Raw genomic sequence first — 25,742 nt, 5'->3', positions numbered from 1 at the left:
GATATACCGCCCACTACAAACGTCTCCCGGTTTTAACGGTTGCAGGAACAGGAAGAAAAGTCCCAGCCCGATCCTAAGAAAGAAACGCCTCGCTTCTTCATTTCCACCTGTCACGACGAGGGTTGCCGCCATTTTCCCGTCGACAGGCTCGTGAGCCTGCAAGAGCCGTGCGATATTCAGCAATCCAAATACAGTGATGGAAGAAACTGCTGCACCTGTTGATTTCTTCACTCAGTTAAACATGCTGGAAACGTAAAAGCGGGGCGGGAGGATCAAATAAGTCAACAACTTACTCATCTTTTCTACGGTTGCCAAAGGCGTGGCTGCTGCAACTCTGCATTGCTAATTGTGTGTTTTTAATTTTACTAGTTATGACAAGTGCAACGCTTTATGGTAGTTGAGAAAATATTAAGCGGATCTTAAGCCGTGTCATATGCGCCGCAGTAAAATCACAAACTGCCCAATTTTGTGTTAACGACAATTACCAAGTTTTCAAAAAATCAGTAACACCTTGTTTCTGGGTTGAAAACACCTAGTCTAGATAGGGTCGGGCCACAATCTTGAAAATACGTGCTCAAGTTTGTAAATTGTCACGTTAGGCACAATAAAGGGGGGGAGTATACACACACACTTGGTTTAAGCGTCGTCATTCGGAATAAATTTTCAGAGGAGCTACACCGTTTTATTGAACGCTGCATCCTTAGCCGGCTCCATCAAACTCTCAGGCCTGCTTCGTGAATACCCTTGTATAAGACGGCATTAGGTACAAAGGGAAAATAAGGGACGGCATGATCAGAACTGACATATTGATCAGTACCAGAGATAATGGTTGGATCCATACAGTTTGCCACTCGTGGCCTTAGGTGAATCCAACCAGTGCGAGTAGCTTGTGGTTTACTGGGTCGCGCCAACCGAGGCAATCGAGCTAAGTTGATAACCGCGATCCATTCATCATCGTATGTCGTGATAACACCGCCGGCATGAATTCCAGTTACAGTGAAAAGCAAGCGAGGACGGTGCTGTTGCATTCAGATCTCGCTTGCTCTTCGGCATCTGGCTAGCCGCAGCTGGAACAAACTAATGGACGGCAGCCCTCGGTCTGATCCAGCAGAGGTCTCCGCGCGCGCTTCGGTAGCGAGCGGAGGGAAGGAAAGGCGAGCGCGGCACCTTCAGGTATTCGCCGCGGAGTGCACCTGGAGGATATGGGAAAGGGCCTCAGCAACAGGTGCCGGAGAAGACTGAGAGGAGGAAGTGGGCGCTTGCTTGCGTTGGGCCGTTTCTCTCCCGGAAAAAAAGGCTCTAGGCTCTCCTCCTCGGCTGCGGAAAAAGAGAAGAAAACGCCCCGTGGAGTTAGGGCAGGGCCGGCTGAGGTTTACCTAGAGGCTCCGGGCAGTGGGAGGAGACGCCATGGCCTGGATCTGGCAGTGGCAACTCAAAGCGCTCTTTATCGGCCTCACCTCGACAGGTGAGTCAGTAAGAGGGGACAGAAGCTGGTAGCTAAAGAGAACGGAGTAACCTTGATCCTTCCTCCTCTCTTGCTTTTAGCTAGTAAACTGACCCCCTACTTGGGGGCCCCCTCACCTGGTTTTTTTCCGGCTTGGCCTTTTTTTTAAAGCAATTTCCTCATCAGACAGCCTCCAGGCTGAGCAGTGATCAACCGTATTCAGATCTTTCTCAAAATGTTTTAAATTATTTAAACTTTCCTTGTGAGAAGGGAAGTGTTTGCTGATGTGAAATCACAGTTTGGGGCTGGGAAGATGTTTGATTAGGAACTGGAGATCTGGTTAGTCTCACCTTCCTATATTTCAGTTGTAAATTTGCATATACTAGAGATTTGTATACATACATGTGGAAGTTTTGTCCAAATCAGAATTGTTAGAAATTCGTATATAGTAACTTTTCATTGGACATCTGAATGCATAACTTTGGAGAAGTATAGTTTGTCTGCAGTTTATTTTGTTGTGTGAATCCAACTAATTTGTTTATTGCTCATTGGTGAAACCTTTTTTTCATCTTAAGGACTATACAATAGCTTGCTTAAGGTAAACTCTGGGCTTCACTCAATAGTGAAATAACCAAAGTCACATACTCTCCTAATTTACATGCATCAATGTTATATTTCCTCTCTTTCACAAATTCATGCTTACATATACACTCCATCTGCAAACATAACATGCAAAAGAGCTCATATAAAACATAGGTTAAAATTTGGTTGTGGCTAGTGCGACTAGTTTATGTTTCAGGATATTGTGCCTTGCCAAATGGTAGGAAAATAAAGAATGTCAGTTCCAAAACTGATGTACTTCTTTCTTCCATTCTGAGAGGAATGTCAATAGAAGGGGAAAGCTTTGAGAAATGACTTCTTTCTGACCATTATCATCTTAGAGTACTGACAGTGGAGGACTAACAGCTACCAGTTTTTTCAGAGTTGCTACAAAAAGGTCTCTGGGGCCATTTTCTCAATAGTGTCTTACAGTGTCACTGAGCCATTGCTGTTGTGATTTAAAATCTGTTTGTTAGTGATTTATTACCATAGCAATGGTTGAATGATGTAGTAAGTTCTATAAATTGTTAAATAGAAATTAATAGTCCATGGGTGGACTTCCATTTTAGCCTAAAGAGAGTGCTGTTATATTCTGTTCTTTCAAGGATACCCTCTATGGGATTGATTTCTTAGATCAGATCTGGGGGGCTGAGGTCTTTCAGATGTTACAGAATTATAAGTTCCAACAGCTGTAGTTCCAGTAGTGAAGGATGCTGGTAGATCAACAGTGTCTGGAAGGTACACGTTTCCTATTTTGGGAGTCTCAGTTTTTCAAATCATGTTCCAGTCTGCCACGATAATATATATATTACACAGAGATCTCTTCCTAATGATTATATTTTTTAGCCCCGCCTTGAAAAACATTTTGTTTTTTCCTAATTCACTAAAGCTTCCCTGCAGGTATAATACTTAGATCAGGTGCCCTCCAAATGTATTAGACTCAGTAATGTGCAAAGATCAGGCTGTTGAGATACGCAGATGTTCCAGTTCAACAGAGGTAATGGGTGCTCCATTGGAGAAGGGTGGTGTAGTCTGTAGAGGAAGCATACTACATAATTGCAGAACTGCTTTAATATTTCTCACAAAGACTTACTTTATGCACTGTTTGGAATTCAGAGAAGCAAAACTGTTGAAATAAAATGAAATGCTCTTTCTTCATTCCACTCTGGGTAGTCAGTAGTAGTTGAGTAATTCTACCTAAGGCAGCATATGTTTATGTTACATTATCACAAGTACTATGATATCTTTCACACTAGACTATTTCTTTTATGTTATCTTGTATACCTACATGATAAGGAAATCACAGGATTACAATTAACATAGCAGGTATATCTAACATAACTGTACAGGTATTAATAATTTATTTTACTTATTTAAATAATTTGTAAGGCCACCCAACTCATAGTTTATGACTCTGGTTGGCGTGCATCAATAAAATACCAAAAACAATAATAAGCTAGGCTGGAATTTTAAAATCTTTTAAGACATTGCAAGTTTCAAGCATTCCCTTTTCAGATTATTTCTTGAAAATGTAGATATTTTTAACTATTGCTGTTATTTTCTTTCTACCTATTTGTTTTTTAATTATTGCCATGAAAGTACCTGTGCTAGATATATAGAATACACATTCCTTAAATAAATTATACGTGTAACAGCTTTTTCCTTATTAAATCATAAAATTTGGCAACAGTAAATGGGTATATGCATGTAATTTTTGGCTTGTCATGAGGTTAGAAAGTTCCAGAAAGATGGATTGTAGTATCAATCTATGCATCCATTACAAGCCATCAGTACAGATCACATAGTTACTATTGGATACATGTGCAATGTAACAAAAAATGTATAAGGGAAGATCAAGTGGTGGAATTAAAGGTGCAAGAGCTGTTCCACTGTTAAATTTGTTGTGGGCAATATTTGGAGACAAACACTTGAAGCTTCTTTTTTGCAGACCTAAAACTTTGACTTCCCTCCACTTTCTCTTCTTCCCACCTCTTTCCTAGCCTGTAACTATAATATTCAGTTAATGTCCTAGAGTACCATATGTTGTTTGTGTTTGTCGTTGCAGGTTGCTTCTCTGTTCTGGTGACTGTGCCAGATACTGAGCGATACACAACTTTATTTGCTTCTGTGACCCTCCGATGTGACTATAGTACTTCAGCACCGCTGCAGGATGTAGTTGTTACCTGGCGCTATAAATCTTTTTGCAAGGACCCCATTCTTGATTACTATACTATCGGTGAGTACTTCTGCTAAGGATCAACCAAGGATTACTATCTACAAACTAAGAAAGGCAGCATGATATAAGGAAAGCAATGGATTTTTTTTCCCTTCAGAAAATCCCCAAATAGTGGTATTGTGTTTCTTCAGTCTCTGGACTAACAATTGTAGGATTCTAGTCGAATCTAGTATATTGTGCAAATAGTTGTCTATGCTTTTGCTGACTAGTTAGCTTCTAATATCCTACATATCCTGCAACTCTTACACAGAGAACCTTGAGAAGGTATCTTTGTAATTTTATGAAGGGAACCTTCTACTGTGGAAGATATTTTCCTTCAGACCAGATTCTGTCTCCCTGAAGTGGATAGTAGGTAAAGAGAACTCCAAAGCAATTAAAAAGTGATGTATCCATAACAAGGGACCAAACAGAAACATCTCCAATAGAAGAGAATATATGTAGCTCAGGCCTGAACTGTGGAGTCCTTGGTGCTCTCAGACACCAAGCTCAGAGAGCACCAAGGGCTCCACAGAAACATTCCACAACTCCAATTTACATCACCATTGTCCCAAGGCAAAACCCAGATCCAATATGTGGCCCCCACTGTGTGTCAGGCCCTCAGTGACTTAGAACAGATCCACAGTTGCCACGGTGTCATGAACCCTTGAGCCATTCAGTACTCAGTACCCAAGGATGGCAGATTGAAGTCCCCCAGGATCATTAGCCTAGGAAACTCTGCTGCCAGCCTGGTAACCAAATCAAACAGGCCGGGCAGGGATGCCACTCCACAGCAGGAGGTTAATCCAGAAGCAGCCTAGAACCCTAGAACCCAGCCTCACAAATAGGGTCTCATGTCCAGTTTTCTGTGGGGCAGAGCCTCTGAAAACTGTAAAAGTCTTTCAGATAACAATAGTGACTTCCCAAGGCTGGAACATACCATGGCTGATATACAGTGGAACCTTGGTTTACGAACTTAATTCGTTCCGTGACTCTGGCCGCAACCCGAATTGGTCACACCCCGAAGCAAATTTCCCCCTAAGGTTCAATGTAATTACCGTTAATCCGTTCTGGCGTGGAGGACAGGGAGGCGGCTATTGCTTGGAGGGAGAGTCCCCCTCCCTACGACCACGTGTCAGGGGTGGAAAATGGCCGCAGACCACGTGTCAGGGGCGGAAAAATGGCCGCGGACCACGTGTCAGGGGCGGAAAAATGGCCACGGACCACGTGTCGGGCAGAAAAATGGCCGCGGACCACGTGTCAGGGGCGGAAAAATGGCTGCGGACCATGTGTCGGGCGGAAAAATGGCCGCAGACCGTGTCACGGGAGGGAAAATGGCCGTGTATCCTGTTCGTACCCTGAGGCGGAGTTCGCAAACCGAAGCAAAATTTTGTAGCCGGAGCTGGTCGTAACCCGAAAAGTTCGTTAACAGAAGCGTTCATAACCCGAGGTTCCACTGTATCTACAAATTGCTGGAAGAATAAAATCTGACCTCAAAAATGAGGAAGAGACATTAAGAAAAATGACAGAATTTGATATGCTTATACAGAGCCAACCGCTTATTAGGCCGCTTACATTAAGTCTTAGTTGGATATGATATGGAGACAGAACAAATAAAACATGTATGATAAATTGGATGCAAAACTTCAAAGAAACAGTCCCAGTACAGCAATGGGAAGAATTGTGGAACAAATCTATAAAATTCACTCCAAGCTATGGTTTGAGGGAGAACTGGTATAAAATGTTTTGCAGATGGTATACAACTCTGTCAGTTATTGCCAAAATAGAAATCATACAGTAATGTTGGAAATACCACAAAACAGAAGGAACATTCTGTTCCATGTGGTAGATATGTAAAAAATCCCAAAAATATTGGAAAGATATACACAGCAGTATTCAGAGAATTTTAGGGATCAAATTCAAAAAAACTACATTTTTTTTTATTAAGTATAATTCCAGAACACATCAATAAAAAATAACTGTAATTTATTAAGATTCATGCTTACAGCTGTGAGGACAAACTTTGCACAACACTGGGAAAAAACATAGTACCTGCAATATCAGATTGGGAACTTAATTTTGGAGAATATGCAGCAATGGTGACAGACGTTTAACTAAATTTAAGCAAGAATATATTACATATTACACAGCAAGGTAAATGCAAATATTTAGAATATGGTTTCTAAAGCTTACACCAACAGTTTCTGCAAATCAGCTGGAGTACAAAGAAGGGGGAAGTCAGAAATTATTTACCTAAATTATTTTTAGGGGTGGGGTTTTTTTTTGTCTTTCAGTATTGAAAAAGTCAATACTTTTTCAGTATTCATAAACAATACAGTGGGAATTTTGGCATTAAGCTCAAAAATTTATACTTTTTTATATCATAAAAACAATATAATATACTCTTGGTATCTTTTACTAATGTTATATTGAGCAATTGTATAACTTCAGTAATTATCTGTTTATTCATAGATAATATCTTTTTTGGAAACATACCTTTATTTTCAATAAGACTAAAAGATAGTAAGCACAGAGTACTGTAGATGCACTTTTAAAAGAGGGAAATGAATATATCTATATCTGTATATGCTGTATTATTGCTAAATAAAGTTTTAACTGTTAAAAGAAATAGCCACTTCCCCACCCCTTCCCTGGATTGTGGTTGAGGCGTCCCCCTTCTGTGTCTAGCCAGGTTTTGGTAATACAAGCCAGATTGCCCCTCTCCTCCAGAATGAGATTTTGAATGAGGAGAGTTTTATTACAAGCCAACCTGACATTAAGCAGCAGCAGCCTGAGGCCAGGGCTGCCAAGAATCTAATGACCATTCCTTGGAGTTGAGAATAGGGGGCTAGAAGGTAGAATTGTATAAGACACCAAGAGTGCCCCCGTCTTGCACTATATCTGTGTCTGCCTGTCGTAGCCAGAATGCCATTCCCACCCCAGCCACAACAGATCACTTCCCCTCCGAACTCTGCCAACTGACATGCAGGATATAGGATCCCATCTCTATCCAAAATTTCCAAGTCAGAATAAGGAAAAATCTGAACTTTACAGATAATGGATTAAATTAAAATTAAAATGGAACTCATTGTTTATTGTTAATTAAAATTGTTTTGGCCCTTGTTTATTTCTGTTAGAGCGCCTAGGATCCATCTTTTCCCATTCTCATTTATTAACAAATCCCAAGAGCTTTGCCTCTATTCAGATATTGGCCTTGTTGACATCACACTCCCTGTACCATAATGTGTTTGCTTGTGTGTGGCTTGAGATGCTCTGTGAACCCATCAATTGTTTATTCAGTAAGCCATGGTTTAAATGTATGGTTTATTGTGATATGTAAGACTTAGTTATTTTGTTATACGTTTGCCAGCTCTTCTTCCTTGTTTGCCTACCAGTGAGTTTGGCACACCAGTTGATTACATCTGCTTATTTCAGCTGTCTTGTGCTTTTTCCCACCAAATGGGTTAGGGTTAGGGTTAGGGTTATCAATCGTTGGTTGACTGTTTCCTCTGAAAATAGATGAACCTATGCCATAATCACAGCAAGGATATTGCACCAACTGATTACCTCTGCAGTGGGCAAAAATGTTTTGGATGTGAGATTTTAATGCTAGTGTGGGCAGAAAAGGAACAAGAGCCCATTTGTCGTCTTTTCTAAATCTGTTGTAAATATTAGAACTTGCTGCAATCAGAACTAAAAATCAAAACTAAAAAAAAACCCTAAAGAACACAAACTATCAAAACTTGTTCAGAAGTTTTTGTTACTTAATATAATCCCATTTTTTCTATTGCTTCCACTATTAAGGGAAATTATACAATAATATAGGGAGAGTGGGGAAGTTGGTTCCCAAAGATTTTAAACAATTTGACATTTCATTTGCAGCCTATCAGGCAAGCCTAGATCTTGGCCAGGATCCTTCCAATGACTGCAATGACAACCAACGGGAAGTGCGCATTGTTGCTCAGAAAAGAGGTCAGAATGAACCAGTGCTGGGTGTCGATTACCGGCAGCGAAAGATCACAATTCAGAATAGTAAGTGATCTTTGGGATACTAGAGGAAAATATATTAGCATTCTCAAAAGTCCCTTCCAACATAGTCTAACAAATTGTACATGTTATGTAGTTCAGTATGTTTTTGACTCCTTGTGTCTAATGCTTTATTTATCAAATTTGTATGGCCACCCATGACACAAAAAGTGACTCTGGGCAGCGTACTACACTTAATTAAAAAAACAATAAATATATTAAAATATTCATTATAAAACCTATAAAAAGCACAAGAACAGGAGAGGATGATGTTAGCCACAGTAAAGGAGCCATCGCAAGACTCCCTGGTCCTCTGATGGCATAGCCAGGTCTTGAGGTACTTGCGGAATGTTAAGAGCGATGGAACTAATTTCATTTCTGGGGGGAGAAGATTCCACAAGGTGGGCACCACGGCAGAGAAGGCCGCCTCCTGGGACCCGCCAAATGTAGTACCCTGGCAGACGGGACCTGTACCGTGCCTTCTCTGCCAGATCTGATGGGATGGGCAGATATAATTATGAATTTGAATTGCAATCCAGATTTGATTCTGTTATCGTACCATGATGTATAGAGACATTTGAATTTCTGGTCTAATAAATCTGAAGGGCACCAAGTTAAAAAAAAAAGCAATAAGCTATGTTTGAATGATTGCTACTAGTAAGAATGTACCAAATCAGAATTTATGCAGTTCAGGAGAATTCTGTAGCATCATTATGTCTCCAAGCATACATTGTCCAATAGATTGTCCTTAGGATTGTTTTCTTTGTTTGCATTAATCTCACATTGGGGAACTAGCACAGTGTAAGATAAACCTCCAATTGCATTGAGTCTTGCCATACCTAAGCACCATGGAAGACTACAGTTACTGACTTCCTATTGCTCAAAATAATTATTTTTGTTATTCAGAAATTTATCTAATTGTCTGATACCAGCATTGGTAAGGTTTCATTATGGTGTTTTCCATTTATAGGAGCAGATCTTGTGATTAATGAGGTGATGTGGTGGGACCATGGAGTCTATTATTGTACTGTTGAAGCTCCAGGAGACACAACTGGTGATCCAGACAAAGAGGTCAAGCTCATTGTTTTGAGTATGTAGCAAAATTTTAGAATAATTTTCTTTTTTTCAGTGCCAACTATGTTGTTTTGGAATAAATAATGGAAGTAACAAGAGGATTTGTACTCTGATCCTCAAGATGCATGCTGCTAAGTTCAGATAGAAACTCCTGATGAGTACAGTTGGATTGCAGCATTAGATTAACTCTGTGTGTGTGTGTGAGAGAGAGAGAGAGAGAGAGAGAGAATGATCCCCAATAGAAGTGATAGCAGCAATTATGTGTTTTAACATGTACTTTTTCCAAACATGGACAAAGTAGTATGGGTGGATCCTCTGATGTTAAAAACAGTGTGCAGATAGGGAATAGCAAACTTCCTTCCTATCCACAGTTTATGCCACAATTCCTCTATATTATAATTCTGATGTGATTAAAGTAAGTCAACAAAAGTCTTGTCAGCCCTTTGAGGCAGGCCAGGTCAGGAAACGGACTCCCCAAGAAATACTGGAATTCTACTTTATTGATATAGGCTTGACAGAAACTTAAAAGCCTGACAACATTTTCCCTTCTCCCTCATATCAAAGAGAGTCAAGGCGGGGTCGCTTTAAGTTTCTTTCTAATGCCTTCTTCTCTGGCTGGGTTTAGCTTATGTGTTATTAACTGCTGTTGCATTCCTTGTCCAAGGTCATCTCTGTGGTTTTCTACACATCTCCATGATCTCAACCTCTTTTACTGGATTAATGCAAACACATATTGCTGTTTAGATACTTTGGGACAATGTTATCAGCTCTTACTTCTATAATCATTACATATAACAAGGCATTAAAACAGAAAAGATAATGACAGGACTGACATTTCTAATTAATATTGGAAGGGAATGTTTTGAAACCACATTGGCTGCAATAAATTATCATAATAATTGCATGAATAGTTTCATGGAACTGATGTTCATGGCAATCACTTTCCTTCCTCTTTTCTTCAATATAATTACAAGAGATTTTTGTTTCTAATATCTTACATATGTTACTATTAGCATCATATCCCATTTGTAGTTTGTGTTAAACATTTGTAACTTCAAATGTTGTTTTATCAAGCTAGCTAATTTCAGTAATACTAAATTGTATGTAATTGAAAAAGAAAGGAAAAGCTTTCATTTCCTTCCTTACAACCACACTGAAAGATGTGAATGAACTGAGATTTGTGCACAGTCTAGTAAACCAGAATTAATCACTCTATCTCAATATAAGCACTTGATATGAAAGACAACAGCAGGAAAAATTTATCTTGGACTGCAAGATGATCCGCTGATACGTAGGAATAGAGAAAACAACACATAGTGAATAGTAATTGGCATGGCCCCTCTTCTACTTGATGCAGACTGGCTGACAGTAATATTGATTATCCTCGGTGGCCTCCTCCTCTTCATGTTAATTGGAATATGCTGGTGTCAGTGCTGCCCTCAGCATTGCTGCTGCCACGTGCGCTGTGCCTGCTGCCCAACTCGCTGCTGCTGCAATGAAAAAGGTAATCCAGAAAGCAAGATTTCTGTCCTGCGCGCTGATACACATAATCCACGAAAGAGATACACTAAGTGTAGGTTGTTTCCATATGTACTTCAATGGCTTCAGGATGTCAGAGCCAAAAGAACTACAGTACAACCCAGTGTTAAGCATGGTAAGAGTGTACATTATTCCAGATTTAGTGTCTCAGTGTTTAATTTGTCCAGTTGTTTTGTATCCTTAAGAAGATATTTAGAGCACCCTTATGTGTTTTTAAAAAAGTATCCCACATAAAAATACCAGTAGCAATAAAGTTAATATAATTAAAGTTTTACCTCTCCAGAAAAGGCTTTAATTTCTGTGTCCACCAGTCTAATTCAGGCAGGCACATGAGAAGGACTTCTGCAGATTTTAAAATGTAGACAAGTGGAATGAAGGCAATTTTTAGTGACTTGATCCCTATACCTTGTATCCATATTTTTGCTTGCGGTTCCTTTTCTCCATATATTTATACCATTTGCAGATCTAAGCCAGAGCCAGTTCAGAATGAGTTTCCTCAGCTGCGAGGCTGCTTTACCATTGCTGTTTTACTTTTCTTTTTCTTTTTTTTCCTAAACTTGGAGGTGAGTGAGTTTGCAGTATTAGCATAGAAGAAATGCAGCAGGCTTCCATTGTAACCAAGGTTATGATGTGGACAGACTGAGGATCGCAGAAGAAATGATTGCCAAAGTCTCAGAAATCTTGTAACATGAGACCTGCACTTCCCTCTGTCCTTAAGTATATAGGACAGGCTTTCTCAACCTTTCTACCCTTAAGGAATCCTTGAAATAATTTTCAGGCCTCAGGGAACCTCCACATAAAAGTTGCAAAAAACATGAAAACTTCACAGTACAATTCATTTCTAATCTACACAATCCATGTTTTACACCATTTGCAATAACAAAGTGGAAGGCCAGTGGCTAAGCTGCAGCATGTAAAAATTCTCGCCACTGCAAGCACTACCATTGCACAGCAGACAAAGTTCAAAAAGTGATGTTTTTGGGGGGGGAGGGGTCAATCACAATCTCTCATGGAACCCCTACCAACCTCTCACACAACCCTAGACTGTATTTGCTGGGTTTCCTATCATATAATCAAGGCCTAATCATAATTTCTTTGTTCCTTCAATTAGGTAGATTTCTGTGAAAAGGAATGTAAGGGACTTTGGCTGGAATGCAAAGGTTGAAGGACCTGTCACCTCCCTATTGATAAAACGAACATTACAAATGTATCTTTAATCTACTTTAAAATAAGTGAAAAGGGACCTGATCATCATTAACCTTGAAGTGTAGTGGTTTATTATTGTAACTCTGCAAAATACAAAACAATTCAATTGAAAGGTACATGAGGGCGTTTAAATGTACTTCAGGTATAATATTGTTTTTTCTATTCTCTAGTCCTGGAACGACACCACTTCATGAAACAGGCTCGACAACTTCTTCCATGGATGACACACCACTCCCAGTCATCTTCATACCAACTAAACCCACTATTACAGAGAGGTAGGACTGTAGTCGGAGGTTCAAGGGATAGGGGGCTGTCCCTTTAGTGTAGCATTTGGTTCTTCACTTGACTTAGAGTGTTTGCTCCATGACTTCCTGATGATGCTTTTCCCAGAGGCACAAAAGAGTACAGTAACAGAGAACTAATCATTCAGAAGTTTGTGTTTTTTTATTGTTTGAAGCTATTTGTCCATTGGGGACCAGATAACGCTAAACACTAAATTTGCTATCTGGGTCAGATTATCATTGCCTTGAGCATTTGCTCTCTTTCTCATGAACTAGATTTCTACTTTTATAACTATTAAACTTGAATATGACCAGAAAATATCCAGCCAAGGAACTGGATCTTTGGGGAGGGTGGGGTATGTGTATGTGCTCTACAATGTTTCTGGAACCTTCTTATGAATGGACATACCCAAATAGTGCTGGGGAACTGCAAAATGTTCTTTATTCAAAATGATTCAAGTTCAAAACAATCATTTCACATTTAAAATGGGTTCTTCCAATCATTCAGCAAGTGTTCCAGGCTTGAAACAGACCCCAGTGTTTCACTTTTGAAACATTTTGCATATTCTTACTGAATATATTATGCAAAATGTAAATATATTTAACATCTACATGAGTCCACTGGGTGAGCTCATCCGTTGCCATGGGGTGAGGTATCTCACCCCATGCTGATGATACCTAATTATACATCTCTGCCCCTGGCAAATTAAGTGATGCTGTGAATGTCATCCTGGTGCCTGGAGGCTGTGAGGGTCTGGATGGGGAAAAACAGGCTTTGGGTTTTGGGGCCTTCTGGTGCTAGGGCTATGCCATCTTTGGTACTGGATGGGGTTGCACTGCCCCAGACAGACCCTGTGTGCATTCTGGGGGTCCTCTTGGACTCACAACTCCTGCTCAAAGAGCAGGTGGCAGTCGTAGCTAGGAGGGCCTTTGCACAGCTTCGTATTGTGCACCAGTTGCGCCTGTTCCTAGATCAGAGGGACCTACTCACTGTCACACATGCCCTAGTCACCTCCCGTTTGGATTTCTGTAATGTGCTGTACATGGGGCTATCCATGGAGAGTATCCAGAAGCTTCAGCTGGTGCAAAATGCATCAGTGCAGGCAGTTATGTGTGCCCCTAGAGTGGTACATGTTACACCTCTGCTTTGCGAGCTGCACTGGTTGCCACTTTGCTTTCAGGTCCAATTCAAGATGCTGGTTTTAACCTTTAAAGCCCTTCATGGCATGGGGCCAGGTTATCTGAGGGACCACCTCTCCTGGATTACATCTGCCTGTCCCATTAGGTTTGGTAGAGACGGCATGCTGCAGGTCCCGTCTGCCAGGGAATTATATTTGGCAGGTACCAGGAGGCAGGCCTTCTCTCCCTTGGTGCCCACCTTAGGGAATCTTCTCCCCCCAGAAGCGAGGTTAGCTCCATCCCTCTTAGTATTCCGCAAATCCCTCAAGACCTGGCTTTGTGATCAGGCCTGGGGGTCCCAGGGGACCAGAAAGATCTTGCAATGGGTCCTTATTAATATTATCCCCTTCTGTTTTATGTGCATTTATAGTTATTTTTACGTGTAATTATTTTTTATGTATTTATTCTTTTTAATTGTAAGCCACCCAGAGTCACTTTTATGTGAGATGGGTGGCTATATAAATAAGATAAATAAACTTATTTATTAAATAAGTAAAATATATTTATTTATTTTCAGTTGTAGGGATTTTTCTTCTTTATTGGGAGGGCTTGGATTCATATAAAGCATTCTCAATATTAATAATAACCAATGGCAGTTGGTCAGTTTGGGCAAATAAATAATAAGGCAGTGCCTCCCCAGCCAAACCTGCATCCTATTCCCTCACAGAAGCTTTTCTCAATCTGTGATTATGAGTTACTCATGCTCCTGAAGTCATCTCAAAGTCAAAAACAACTCCCCCCCCACCTCTCAGCAAAAGGTTTAAATATAATGATTGTATTAGAAAGGGCACACTGAATCAGTAGTCCACGGTTTTCAGCAGCTTTCTGTATTTGGCTCTGGAAGACCTGTCTCTACCAGTGAGAATGCAGCTTTTTCTGGTGTTAGTTAAGCATTCTTCTTCAGCCAACCGTCTTGGTATTGGTTTTTTTGCACCAATACTGCATGTTCTTGTGTGTTATGTACAATTTTTGAAAATTTGTTGCCTTTGAGACTTGGCCATATGCAGGAATAAATAGCACAGTGCTGAATCAGTTGAGAGAAGCTGCCCTTTTCAGTTCGTGTTATGAAGGTCCTTTGTGCTCTGTGTGAAAGTAATTCCTTACTTAAGTGTGTTGTATTCAGGAGCACACCAACTATCAAAACAGGAGAAAGATTATTTGATTATTAAAATATTTCTATTTTGCTTTTCTATCCAAAGGCACTCCCTGTAGCTAATAATTAATTGGAACATTTTATGTTTTCTGTAATTTACGTTCTTTAGATGTATCTCTCCAAAGCAGCCAGCCGCTGATGCCACCCCTTGCTCAAGTGCCCTCTAGCAACAAGATCTTGGACCATCTTGAATCTGAGATCAGGAACCTTAATCTTTCTCAGCCTATACTACCTTCTCGACATGTTGGAAGCAGTCAGCATCCTAGCATCCTCTCTTCTCTGGGTTCAGAGATTGTGGATCGCAGAGTAATCCAGTTGCCTCCTATCATTGAGCGTATCCCATCCTCTCAGAGAACTAGCAGTTCATCACGGCTGGGGAGGTCTACACATACTCCAAGATCTCGGAGCAGCACAAATGAAGAGAGGGAGGAGAGGAGATGGAGGCGTCGTTCATCTTTGGATGACGATTGCCCTTCCAGCTATGATCAGGAGCTATGGGATAGGCATAGAGATCACAGAATTGAATCACAGAGAAATGGCAGCCGTCATGATAGGTACCGGAGTTCTACAACAGATGTAGTCCCCATTTCGCATGGCAGAAATAGTCTTAATTCCTATCTTGAGACCAGAAGAGGGCATTCTGGACAGCACTACTCTGAGAGAAAGATCCAGCATTCACAGCGACGAACATATCGACAGAACAATAACTTTGGTCGCCAGGACCATGGACGACATCGCAGGTCTTCTCCATCATCCTCCGGGGAGTCATGGAGCTCATCTGGGGAACAAGAGTGCTCCCAAAGAAACAATAGGCCACATCGTCAGCACCATTCCCCGGACTGGCTAGACGAGAAACCACCTAGTTATTGCTCTGTTGAAGTTACCCCAGCCAAGAACAAGAAACCCAGAAAGTCAACAGAACAACAGTCGGTAAATTGTGATTAAAACTAGCTTTTATGATTATGTGCATTATTCTGTCCTGATACATACATGCTGGTTTGTAACAGAGACAGGAAATAGAGAATGGGATACAGATGGGGAAATGCTGTTTCTTAGGGGAGGTGCTGCCACTGGGAGGGCACAACTACAGCGTCCAACACGATAGTATTGTTCGATAGAAGGGACCTGGAACATGACCTCTCTACTAGATCTGATGGGGCAAGCAGAAACAGTGGGTGGAAGGTGGTCCGACATGTATCCTGGCCCTTTGTCACAGAGGGCTTTATAGGTAATGACCATAACCTTCAAGAGAAATGGCAATGCATCCCATAGTGTAAAGCACTATAATGTGTTCTGTCCAATCAAAGAGAGGCTCTTTGGTGCTGTCAATTCAAACAGCTTCTATAAAAGCTCAGAATTCAATAACTGTTGAATAGCATCCTTCACTCCAATGTGCAAGGATTGGATGGCCTCAAATCATGCTAGTATGTAATGTATGTAAAATTAATAGTCCTAAATGATGAAATGAATGGCTGCTGCCCTGTCAACTCTTGCTAATAGCAGTTTTCTTTTCTTTTCTTTTTTTTCCTTCTAGGAAAAAGGCAGTTCTCGCAGTGGGATGAGTGTTGTCATTTAGCCTCTTCACTCTGCCACTGTATAAAATGAGATTTCTGTGTCTGCCTAAACAGCAGATTTTCATTCTGGCTTTCAACATTACTCAACTAAGCACAGCAGGTCATCAACAGGGCTATTTCTCCATCACCATCAGCCTTCACTTTCTTGTGTTAAAAGTTTCTAACTATTTTTGCACTTTGAAAAATGTAATAAGATTTTTTATTTTACAAACTAAATATTGGAACATTGCATAGATGATTTCTTTATCTGGATCTTAATAGGAGTACAAATCTATAACAGATCATTAATTGGTGGAATAGTTTCTGTTACTCCAAAAGATAACACTTTTAACCTTGAATAATGAATTACAGAATTCAGTCTTGCTTATTATACATATTGAGTCAAAAGATTTCTAGAAAATTGTGAGTCAGAAAACTTTCAGATACTAGTGTATTTGTCTAGTATCCATCTTCTGTATAAGTCTTTGAGCTACATCATTTGATGTTGAAAAAAGTGAAATCTAGCCTATTTCATGAGGTTTGAACATTCAAAGAAATTAAAAAGTCGATAAAAGTATTTTTACTGTAACATTGGAAACAATGTTGGGCAATAGGCAATAAAAATACCACACAGTTGCAGTGTACTTCTAGTACAGGTAGTCCCCGGGTTAAGTACACCCAGTTTACAGATGATCCATAGTTAGGAATGGAGCCTGTTGTAGCAAAATTCAAGTTAAATACAAAACAATTTGAGTTAAATACACAATGGTTTGACTTAATTACACCATACTATTTATACAGTATAATACAATAATACTGTTGCAGCTTACATACAAATTCGACTTAAGGACAGATCTTGGGAACGAAATTCGTTCTTAAACTGGGGACTCCCTCTACCTCAAGAAAAGCAGTTAGAAGGACATAACTATCCATTGTTGAACTCTCTTCTAATGAGCATTAAGACATGCCCAGTCACACTCAGACTGAATAATTCTCAGTCTGAGACAGATATTCAGAACTGCTCGAACTACTTTCTTTATATAAAGAAATAAGGTATAAAGCAGAATATTGCTGGGTATAATTTGTTGGATTGATACTCTTCAACTTTTTTATTAATGATTTACATGGGAAGATGAGAATGCTTATCAGATTTGCAAATGATACAAAACTAGGTGGGGATTGCTAATATGCTAAAAGAGAAAATTCAAAATTATTTTTATAGATAATGTACAGCTAGAAAGCAGGTAGGTAGTAACAGAATGAAACAATGATGGCAAATACAAAGTTATTCACTTACGAAACACATCAAATGCACAAGGTGATAGTGAGCTTGATAGTAATACTTGTACAAAAAATCTTGAAGTAGTAGTTGATTAAAATCTAATTAGGAGTCAGCATTGTGATTCGGTTACAAAATAGGCACATTGAATTTAAGCTTTATTAAGACTCCACCTTGATTACTCTGTTCAGTTTGGGCACTATGTTTTACAAAAGATTCAGAGAAGCTGAAAGGAGCAGAGAAGGGCAGTGAGGATGATGAGGGGGTCTAGAAACTCTTTTCTTACAAAGTAGGGCTGAGGAACTTGAATAAGCTTAGTCTAGACTATTTTACCTGGACAGAGTATGCAATGGGATTAATACTCTGCCCTCAAGATCTTTACATCTACCATGCTTCCTCTGATATCCCCACATTCTCTAAATTGAGCAAGAAAGTCAACAAGAGGCTGGTATGTAAGTATACTTGAATGGTAGTAGAATTGTTTATGAAGTCAGGGTCCTTGATAAAGCAGGATTCCTGATTATGTGGAGGCCTCTAATCACAATAAAATTTACAATGGGGGGGGTCAAGAATGAGGGAATTAAGAGAACATATGAGGCCCCATTCCTCTTATATTAATTTATCTCAATTATAGATATAACATCTATATAGGGATTATAAACATGTATAGTATTGTAACATTCTGCACTGTGGAAACTGGCTTCTATCATTTGTCAATTTAAACACAGCCATGTTTGAAAGGAAGATTAAATAAATCATCTGAAATATGGTGTCTGGAAGGTTTGTATTAGTGAGGCCTAGTGTTGAGGTGACTGTTTTTCAGATGGATTTTGAATGAACTTTTTATGGATGGAATAGAGGATGTGACATTGTTTGCTCATTGTGTGTCCACCAAAAGGGAACTTACACCTTACCTGTACCTCCCTTACTCTCTCTCCTGAAGGTGGTTCTAGTTCTGGTGGTGGCAATGACACTCTGTTCTTGGTGAACATAGCTGGGACGATGTGTCGACCAGGAAGCAAAGACAGAGGCTGATGTGACAGTGCATCAGGCCATGGGGAGAATTTCACTAATAATTTCACCAATATCCTTGTCTGGTCTTGCTGGCCTCTTGGTCAGTCCCCAGAGGGGAGCAGGGATCTGATCCTTGAGGGTGTATGTAGGCTGTCAAGGAGATGCAACTGGAGTTTCTCTTTCCTTTTTCATTTTGGTAAGCAGAATGGGCCTACCAGAAGGATATTGGTGGGCTATTTGATTACCAGGAGATTTTTTATTTTTTTTTTACCTACTTGGAGGTCTCTACAAATGGTAATCTAAGGCATTAGTGGAGGAGTCTCCAGTACTGGGAGCTGGGTAGGGTCAAGGAACTGTTTCTAATCACCCTGCAGCCACCCTGGCTCCCCATATTTGAACCAGGTTGCTGTTACATCTATATCTGACTTCCAGGCTACTTCCAACATATCTCCATCTTTTGCTATCTATGGAGTGGAGTACTTGGGGTGGATGACCCTCAGTATGATCTGTGTTCTTATGCAGGGACCAGGATATGGAAGGAAAAAGGATGGTGGATGGGAATGGGTGGGTGGTGAATAGGAATGAATGGGTATGGACGCTGCTAAGTGTCTGAGTACAAGAGCAGTTAGAGTAGTTATTGTGGTTGTTATGAGGTTGAGGATGTTTGAATGTGCTCTGTGGCCTTGGAGGAAGATAGTGAGCTTGGGGGGTGGAGGTGGGAGAAGAGAGAATGGGCAGTTCCCTTAAGGTCATGATGGGGCAGGAAGCGGAGGATAGGCTGTTCGTGGAGATGGTGGAGCCAGTGGTTAAGACCTGTCCCATCTTCCAGCCCTCAGTATTCATATCTAAGACCTGTAATGAGCTGTATGAATAACCCTGAGGAGCAGGAGGAAGAGCTGCAACCAAAACAACGGTCAGATAAAAGTAATTTGAATCCAAAGCAGAAATGTAATTTGAGAAAGCATCTCAAATTGAAGATAAAGGGAGGAGGCACATTCAGACTTGCAAGATCCTGTTATTGTAACCTTATAATAAAAATAATATTAACATTCATAACTTTGGTTTCCTAGTCTGGGGCCTCTAAGGATTTGATGACCTGGTCTACCTTGAAGGGCTGGTAAGACCAGGTCATCAGATCCTTGGTTGCCCTAGACCCCAGTTGTTGCTGTTAAACACCAAGTTGCTAGGTAATAAGACTTGATGATCTGATTATGGATGAGGCTGCCAACCTGATACTATTATTAGATTTTTATCCTGTCTTTTTTATATATAATTCAAGGTGGCAAGCATACCTAATACTTCTGCCTCCTATTTTTCTCCACAACAGCAACCCTGTGAGGTGGGTTGGGCTGAGAGAGAGTGACTGACCTGAAGTCACCTAGCTAAGGAAGGTCTAGAACTCACAGTCTTCTGGTTTCTAGGCCAGCGCCTTAACTACTATACCAAACTGGCTCTCTACATGTATAATCAAGACCTGGGTGAGTCTGGAGGGGGAGTTCTCTTCTTGGAGATATATAACTGTCCCAGTTCTCCTTGATGTCTCAGCAAATTTTGATACCATAGGCCATGATACCCTTCTGGACTATCTGCGGGGATTAAAAGTTGAATTTCCCCTTTCAGGACTAGTATGCAATTGGAGAGCCTTTGAATTCAGTTTTTGCTTGAGGAGCAATTGGCAGCTGTGGCCAGGAAGGCGTTTGCACAAATCCATCAAGTATGACAGTTGCATTCATATCTAGACTAAAAGACCTTTAAGACAGTCAGTCATGCTTTTGTTACTTCATGGCTGAACTGTTGCAATGCATTCTACATGAGGACGCCCACTTGGAAGCTGCAGCTGGTGCAAAATGCAGTAGCATAGACAGTTATGGTCATACCACTGCATGCCTGTATAAAATCTGTCTTTCATGAGCTGCATTCAAATTTGGTTATTGCCTATAAGGCTTGGTTACCTGAAGGACTGTCTGTCTTCTGTGGTTGCTGTCCATCCAATATGATCTAATAGAGTTGGCATGCTCTGGGTCCCATCAAGCAGTGCCACTGGAAGTGGGTTTTCTCTGTCGCAGCACTGGTCCTTTGGAATGATACCCCCCATAGGTCCCACCCTGCTTTTATTTAAGCAACTCTTAAAACCAGGGTCTTCCCCCAGGCATAGGGCCGGAGTAGATGGCTGAGCCACCCAGTGCCGTAATGGTATCAGGCAGCTTATAAATCCAATAAATAAAAAAATAATTGAATACTTACATAATTAATTTTTGAGAAAAGCCAGTATTAATTTTGGAAATATTCCTTGCATAACAAAACGCTACTGTAATTTAAATCATTTCATTTAGGAGTTGTCTGTTCAGAACTTCAGTACAAAATAAAAAGCAGAAAAAATAAGCCTGGAAAAATTTAATTCTGTTTTCTCCCCCTAAAATATTTTATGTCTGCAAATCTAGGGTTTTCATAAGATTGTTGATACTTCTCTTTTGTCTGTGGGCAGATCCATTTTGGCCACATGAGGACAAGCATTTGGAGAGCTGAAATGATGAGGTCCTGGTATAGAAATAGCCTCTCTCTGCAATATCTGACATGGTTAGTCTAACTCAGATTGTCACAAGTGCCACTTAAGGACTAGTTCATTAGCCTGAAGGCTGTTAACACTAAAGCCATTTGTATACATTGATATAAAAGTCTCTAGTCACTAGAGTAGTCCCTGCTGCTGTTAGCAGAGCGAAGGCGTGTCAGTGGTAGGAGGAGAGCAGACAAGTGAGGAAGAGCAGACCTTATCACAGCACCGCAGTGCAGGGCTAGGAGTGAAGCTGCCCCTCCTATTCCCAAACAGAAATGTCACTTTTTAGCTCAACATTTGTGGTGAACCCAGGAATGCTACAGCATTGTACATCACCAGTCACCCGGTGCTCAGCTGTGGCCCTGGGGAGAATCCAGAAGCTGTGGCCCTATTTCTGGCGGTTGTCTCCTGCTGGGTGTGATAAGTGAGGAGCTTTCTATTCTGGGCCACGAATGTGCCAGCACCCTCCTTTTCCATTAGTCTATCCACCTTACTTCACATGAAAAGGGCAGGGAGCAAATTCTACGGCCTTTTAGCTTGCCAGCTAAGCAACACGTGCCCTGCAAGGCTTACTCTATCCTCTACTTACTGTTGGGGGCTGATTGAGGCTCTAAGTCACAAAAGTGAAACTGGCCCAGCATGTTCATATGCATCTACTTATCTTATTAATGGACTATAATATTACTTAATGATGGATAACTTCAGAGTGAACTAGGTCCAACACTAAGTCTTCACATAACTATTTTTGCATGAGTGAATTGAACCCTGGATATCTACAGTATAATGTGAGTAACACACAATTCTTATGCTGGGAAACAATTCTATGAGTATCTGTGAATCATTAATTTTTTCTATTGCAAAATAACTAGGGAAGAGCAGCTTATTCTAATACAAGTCCTTATCTCTGTATAAAACAAATACTACAAATGAACTATACACTCAAAGTTAATATGTACTGAATTTCTTTAGCATATAATCTGATAATAGTACTGGATTGTAAGACACTTTCCAAGTGATCTGTGCATAAGCAATTATTAAATGAACTATGTAAAATGGTACAATAATGAAGGTTTCAAATTCAGTTTAACCAAAATAAAGAGACTGCAGTTTCATCACTATTTGTTGGAAATTGGTTCACATGTGTTCATGTATGTATTACTTGATCATTAGCATGCAGTCCAGAAACAGTTCAGTTTAATTTGGCATCAGGAAATGTGGAAGTTCTGTCCAAGAGGCAAAATGACGTCAATCACTATCCCTCCCTGGTTAATAAAGTTTTGTAGTTAAAAAGGGCATACTCAAGTACACTGTCCTGGGCCACTTGTAGGAAAGGATGTGTGTGTGTGTGTGTGTGTGTGTGTGTAGTTATCTCATATGTATGCTATTAATTAAAATTATAGGCATAATGAACAACATATATGAGGCAGCCCTGAACAAGAAACATTTTGAATTTATAATATGTAGGGAAAAAATAATCTTTATCATAAAAGCTGTCTCTTCTCAGATATATATAGTGGTTGTTACAATACTTACACTGTATGTTGTAGATGACTCCTGTTTTTTCTTCTTGGGCTACTCTTTACATTCATAAACCCAGAACTAGTGAAAGAATCCATGTCAACAGTACTATACAACACACCCGACCTAACCAAATACACCAAGATCGAAATACCCAGAATCATAGACCTCATCAACCTCTGCCTCACTACCTATTTTCAGTTTGATGGACAAATATGCCAACAAATCAGGATCACCACTCTCAGGACTCATAGCAGAGATCGTAATGCAACGCCTAGAAACTGTAGCACTTCCACACATACAACCTAAAGTATAGATCCGGTATGTAGATGGCACCTTTGTCATAATAAAAAAAGGAACAACTTGAGAAGACACATGAAACTATCAACAATATCTTCAAAGGAATAAAATAGGAAGATGAAGAAAACAACCCGCTACCCTTCCCGGATATCCTCATCAGCAGACGAAACAATAGCAAATTAGAAACTCAAGTCTATCAGAAAACAACCCACACTAACCAAGTACTCCATTACCAAAGTAACAACCCAACTTCCCACAAGAGTTGCTGTGTAAGAACATTATTCAAATGAGCACAAACGCACTGCAGCAACCCAGACAGCAGAAAAAGGAAACAGACCACCTAGACAACATCTTCCAACAAAATGGATATCCACATAGCTTTATCAAAAAGTGCCTGACCACTCAACCTACTACAACACAACCAACACAAGCTATGAAAAGGATAACACTGCCGTACATCAGAAATGACTCAGAAACAACCAAGAGACTATTACAACCACATGGCATCTCTGTAGCACACAAACCAACTAAAGCCCTCCAAAACATCTTAAGTAAACCAAAAGACCCAGTAGCCCAAGAAGGAAAAACAGGAGTCATCTACAACATACAGTGTAAGGACTATAACAATGTATACTATGTATGACAGACAGGCAGAAGGCTGGCAGAGCGCATCCATGAACACCAACTAGCAGTCAGAAAACATGATGAAAACTCCTTAATTTCACAACACATGGACAGACTTAACCATAGTTTCAACTGGGAAACTGTCAGCATCTTAGACCAAGCTAAATCCAAAAATGCAAGGGAATTCCTGGAAGCTTGGTATTCAGACAAGGCAGCCATCAACAGGCACATTGAGATAAACAACATCTACATACTATTCAAAAGAGACAATAAAAAGGAAACAAAAGATCAGAACATCTCCTCACCAGCAATCGTCACCCGTATAAGCAGAGATTAACACAAAGACATACAATCAAGCAGTAAACAATACCCTAATCAAGGAACTATCAGAGGGGGAAAAAAAACACACACACATCCCCAACAATACTGGCAGGGCATGCCACTGTATATAAACATACAGCAAACCCCACTCCATTCTAGCACTGAAGATGTTACCTAGCCGGGTAACGAAATGTCTGCAAGAAAACAACCAAGCTCAGAGAACCCCAAGGACTCCACAGTTTTTAGAGAGCATTGAAGATATGTAAATAAAAGTCACTACATGCACATATGCATGCTTTCTGTCTAGTGCACAAGAGTGATATTTCATCTATTAAATCTTTTCATTCAAGGGTAATAAAGAGTATATCTGAAAAAGCTACTATTTGGCATTTGAGAGAAGTTGGTAGTGCTGCTTGCCATTTAAGCTCAGAGTGACAATTAAAAATTTCCATGTGCTCTGAGAATATTTCTAGGCAGGGCAGATTTTGATAGTAGCTTCTAGCCCCCCTTTGAATGCTGCTGCTCCTGCCAGTTCGGCAGTTGTCTCCAGGTAAAGGCATGAACACTGCAGTGAGTCTACCAGGAGACACTTTAGAAGCCTGCCATGTTTTTAATGCCATGCCTTCTTATCTAGTTTTTGTTGTGAGCCACCCAAGATCACCATGTGAGATAGGTGACCATTTAAGTTCTATAAATGGTTAAATGCTGATGAAATTAAAGAACATCTAGGTTGTAGCTGCTTGAAAACAGAATCTTGGATTAGATGGAGTTCATTATAATCTACTGAATCAGTTCTTACGTAATACCATTTCACATAATTCCGTAAAGTTCTCAATTTTTGTTTCTACAGTTCCCACCCCCTCACTCACCCTGATGAAAACTTTCTGAACTTGGGGAAAATTGTCTTATCTGAGATGTGATTCATTATATCGGCCTTGTAAAGGCAAATCTACCTCTCTGAAATAATCAACTTCAAATTTCATTTGCAAAACAATTCATGTTATCTCAAATCCCCACATACTTTTATTGAAAACAGCATAGAAAACCTACAACATAGAAAGGCTATGCCTTTCAAAAATCTATAATTTTTAGAATTACAATTTCAGGACTTCAGTTAACATAACAATGTTAAGATATGTGCAAACCACAGTGTCCTTATTTCAAAGAATACAAGGCCTTTATGTAGTATTGAAACATTAACAAATTAAGTGCTATGGGGACCAGCTCAGAAATTGCCATTAGCCAAATTTTGGTGTGCAGGGCAAGCATAGCCTCTGATCTCAAAACATGTATATTAGGGAAATAAATGGACAAGGCAGACCTTGAGCTTTATGTAACATAAGAGCTGTGCTGGATCAGTCCAAAGACCTATCTAGTCAAAGATTTGGTTCCCACTGTAGATTAGATTAGAGTTTATTAATTTCAGTTGGGACTGGCTTAAAAGGAAAAAAAAAGAGGTCAACAAAGTAGGCATACAAAAATGGTATGAATAAACAGAACAAAATAAGTACATGCTTAGAGCTGAAATTCGTGGATAAAATTTGTATCTAAATCCAAAAGGGAAAGTAAATACTCAATTTGTAACGAAGTCATTTAACTGTATAAACTTAAATCATCATATAACATTTAAAAATCTGGACTGGTCCCCATCATAGCAATATAGTACTTTCTCAATCTTTTTCTCATCATGTAATTTCCATTACTAAAGTATTATACACTTATGATTAGAAGCCATTAATCCCTCATGGTTTCTTACCTCTTCTGATTTCTTTAAGTCACTTAGGTTTGGTTCAACTACTTTGTGTTGTGAAACCTTACTCCACAACTTAAATACCCACTGTATTGTTTAAATCTGGATGACACTT

At 40.0% G+C, this 25,742-nt stretch overlaps 1 protein-coding gene across 1 annotated transcript; it reads left to right on the top strand.

Moving 5' to 3' along the window:
* Positions 1–969: 969 nt before the first annotated feature.
* Positions 970–21,028, top strand: ILDR1 (immunoglobulin like domain containing receptor 1). The gene is made up of 8 exons (XM_007435870.4): positions 970–1,465; positions 4,110–4,280; positions 8,139–8,288; positions 9,253–9,372; positions 10,714–10,860; positions 12,272–12,376; positions 14,824–15,644; positions 16,249–21,028. Exons 1-8 carry the CDS (start codon positions 1,408–1,410, stop codon positions 16,288–16,290), a joined length of 1,614 nt encoding a protein of 537 aa, XP_007435932.1. The 5' UTR covers positions 970–1,407; the 3' UTR covers positions 16,291–21,028.
* Positions 21,029–25,742: the final 4,714 nt, after the last annotated feature.

This window comes from Python bivittatus, unplaced genomic scaffold (assembly GCF_059951505.1).
Source record: "Python bivittatus isolate LINGU-HERP-01145 unplaced genomic scaffold, Pbiv_v1 ctg000340_np1212, whole genome shotgun sequence".
In the NCBI taxonomy this organism is placed as follows: Eukaryota; Metazoa; Chordata; class Lepidosauria; order Squamata; family Pythonidae; genus Python; species Python bivittatus.
Note: the sequence above shows the minus strand (reverse complement) of the source record. Positions and strands in the feature narration are given on the sequence as shown.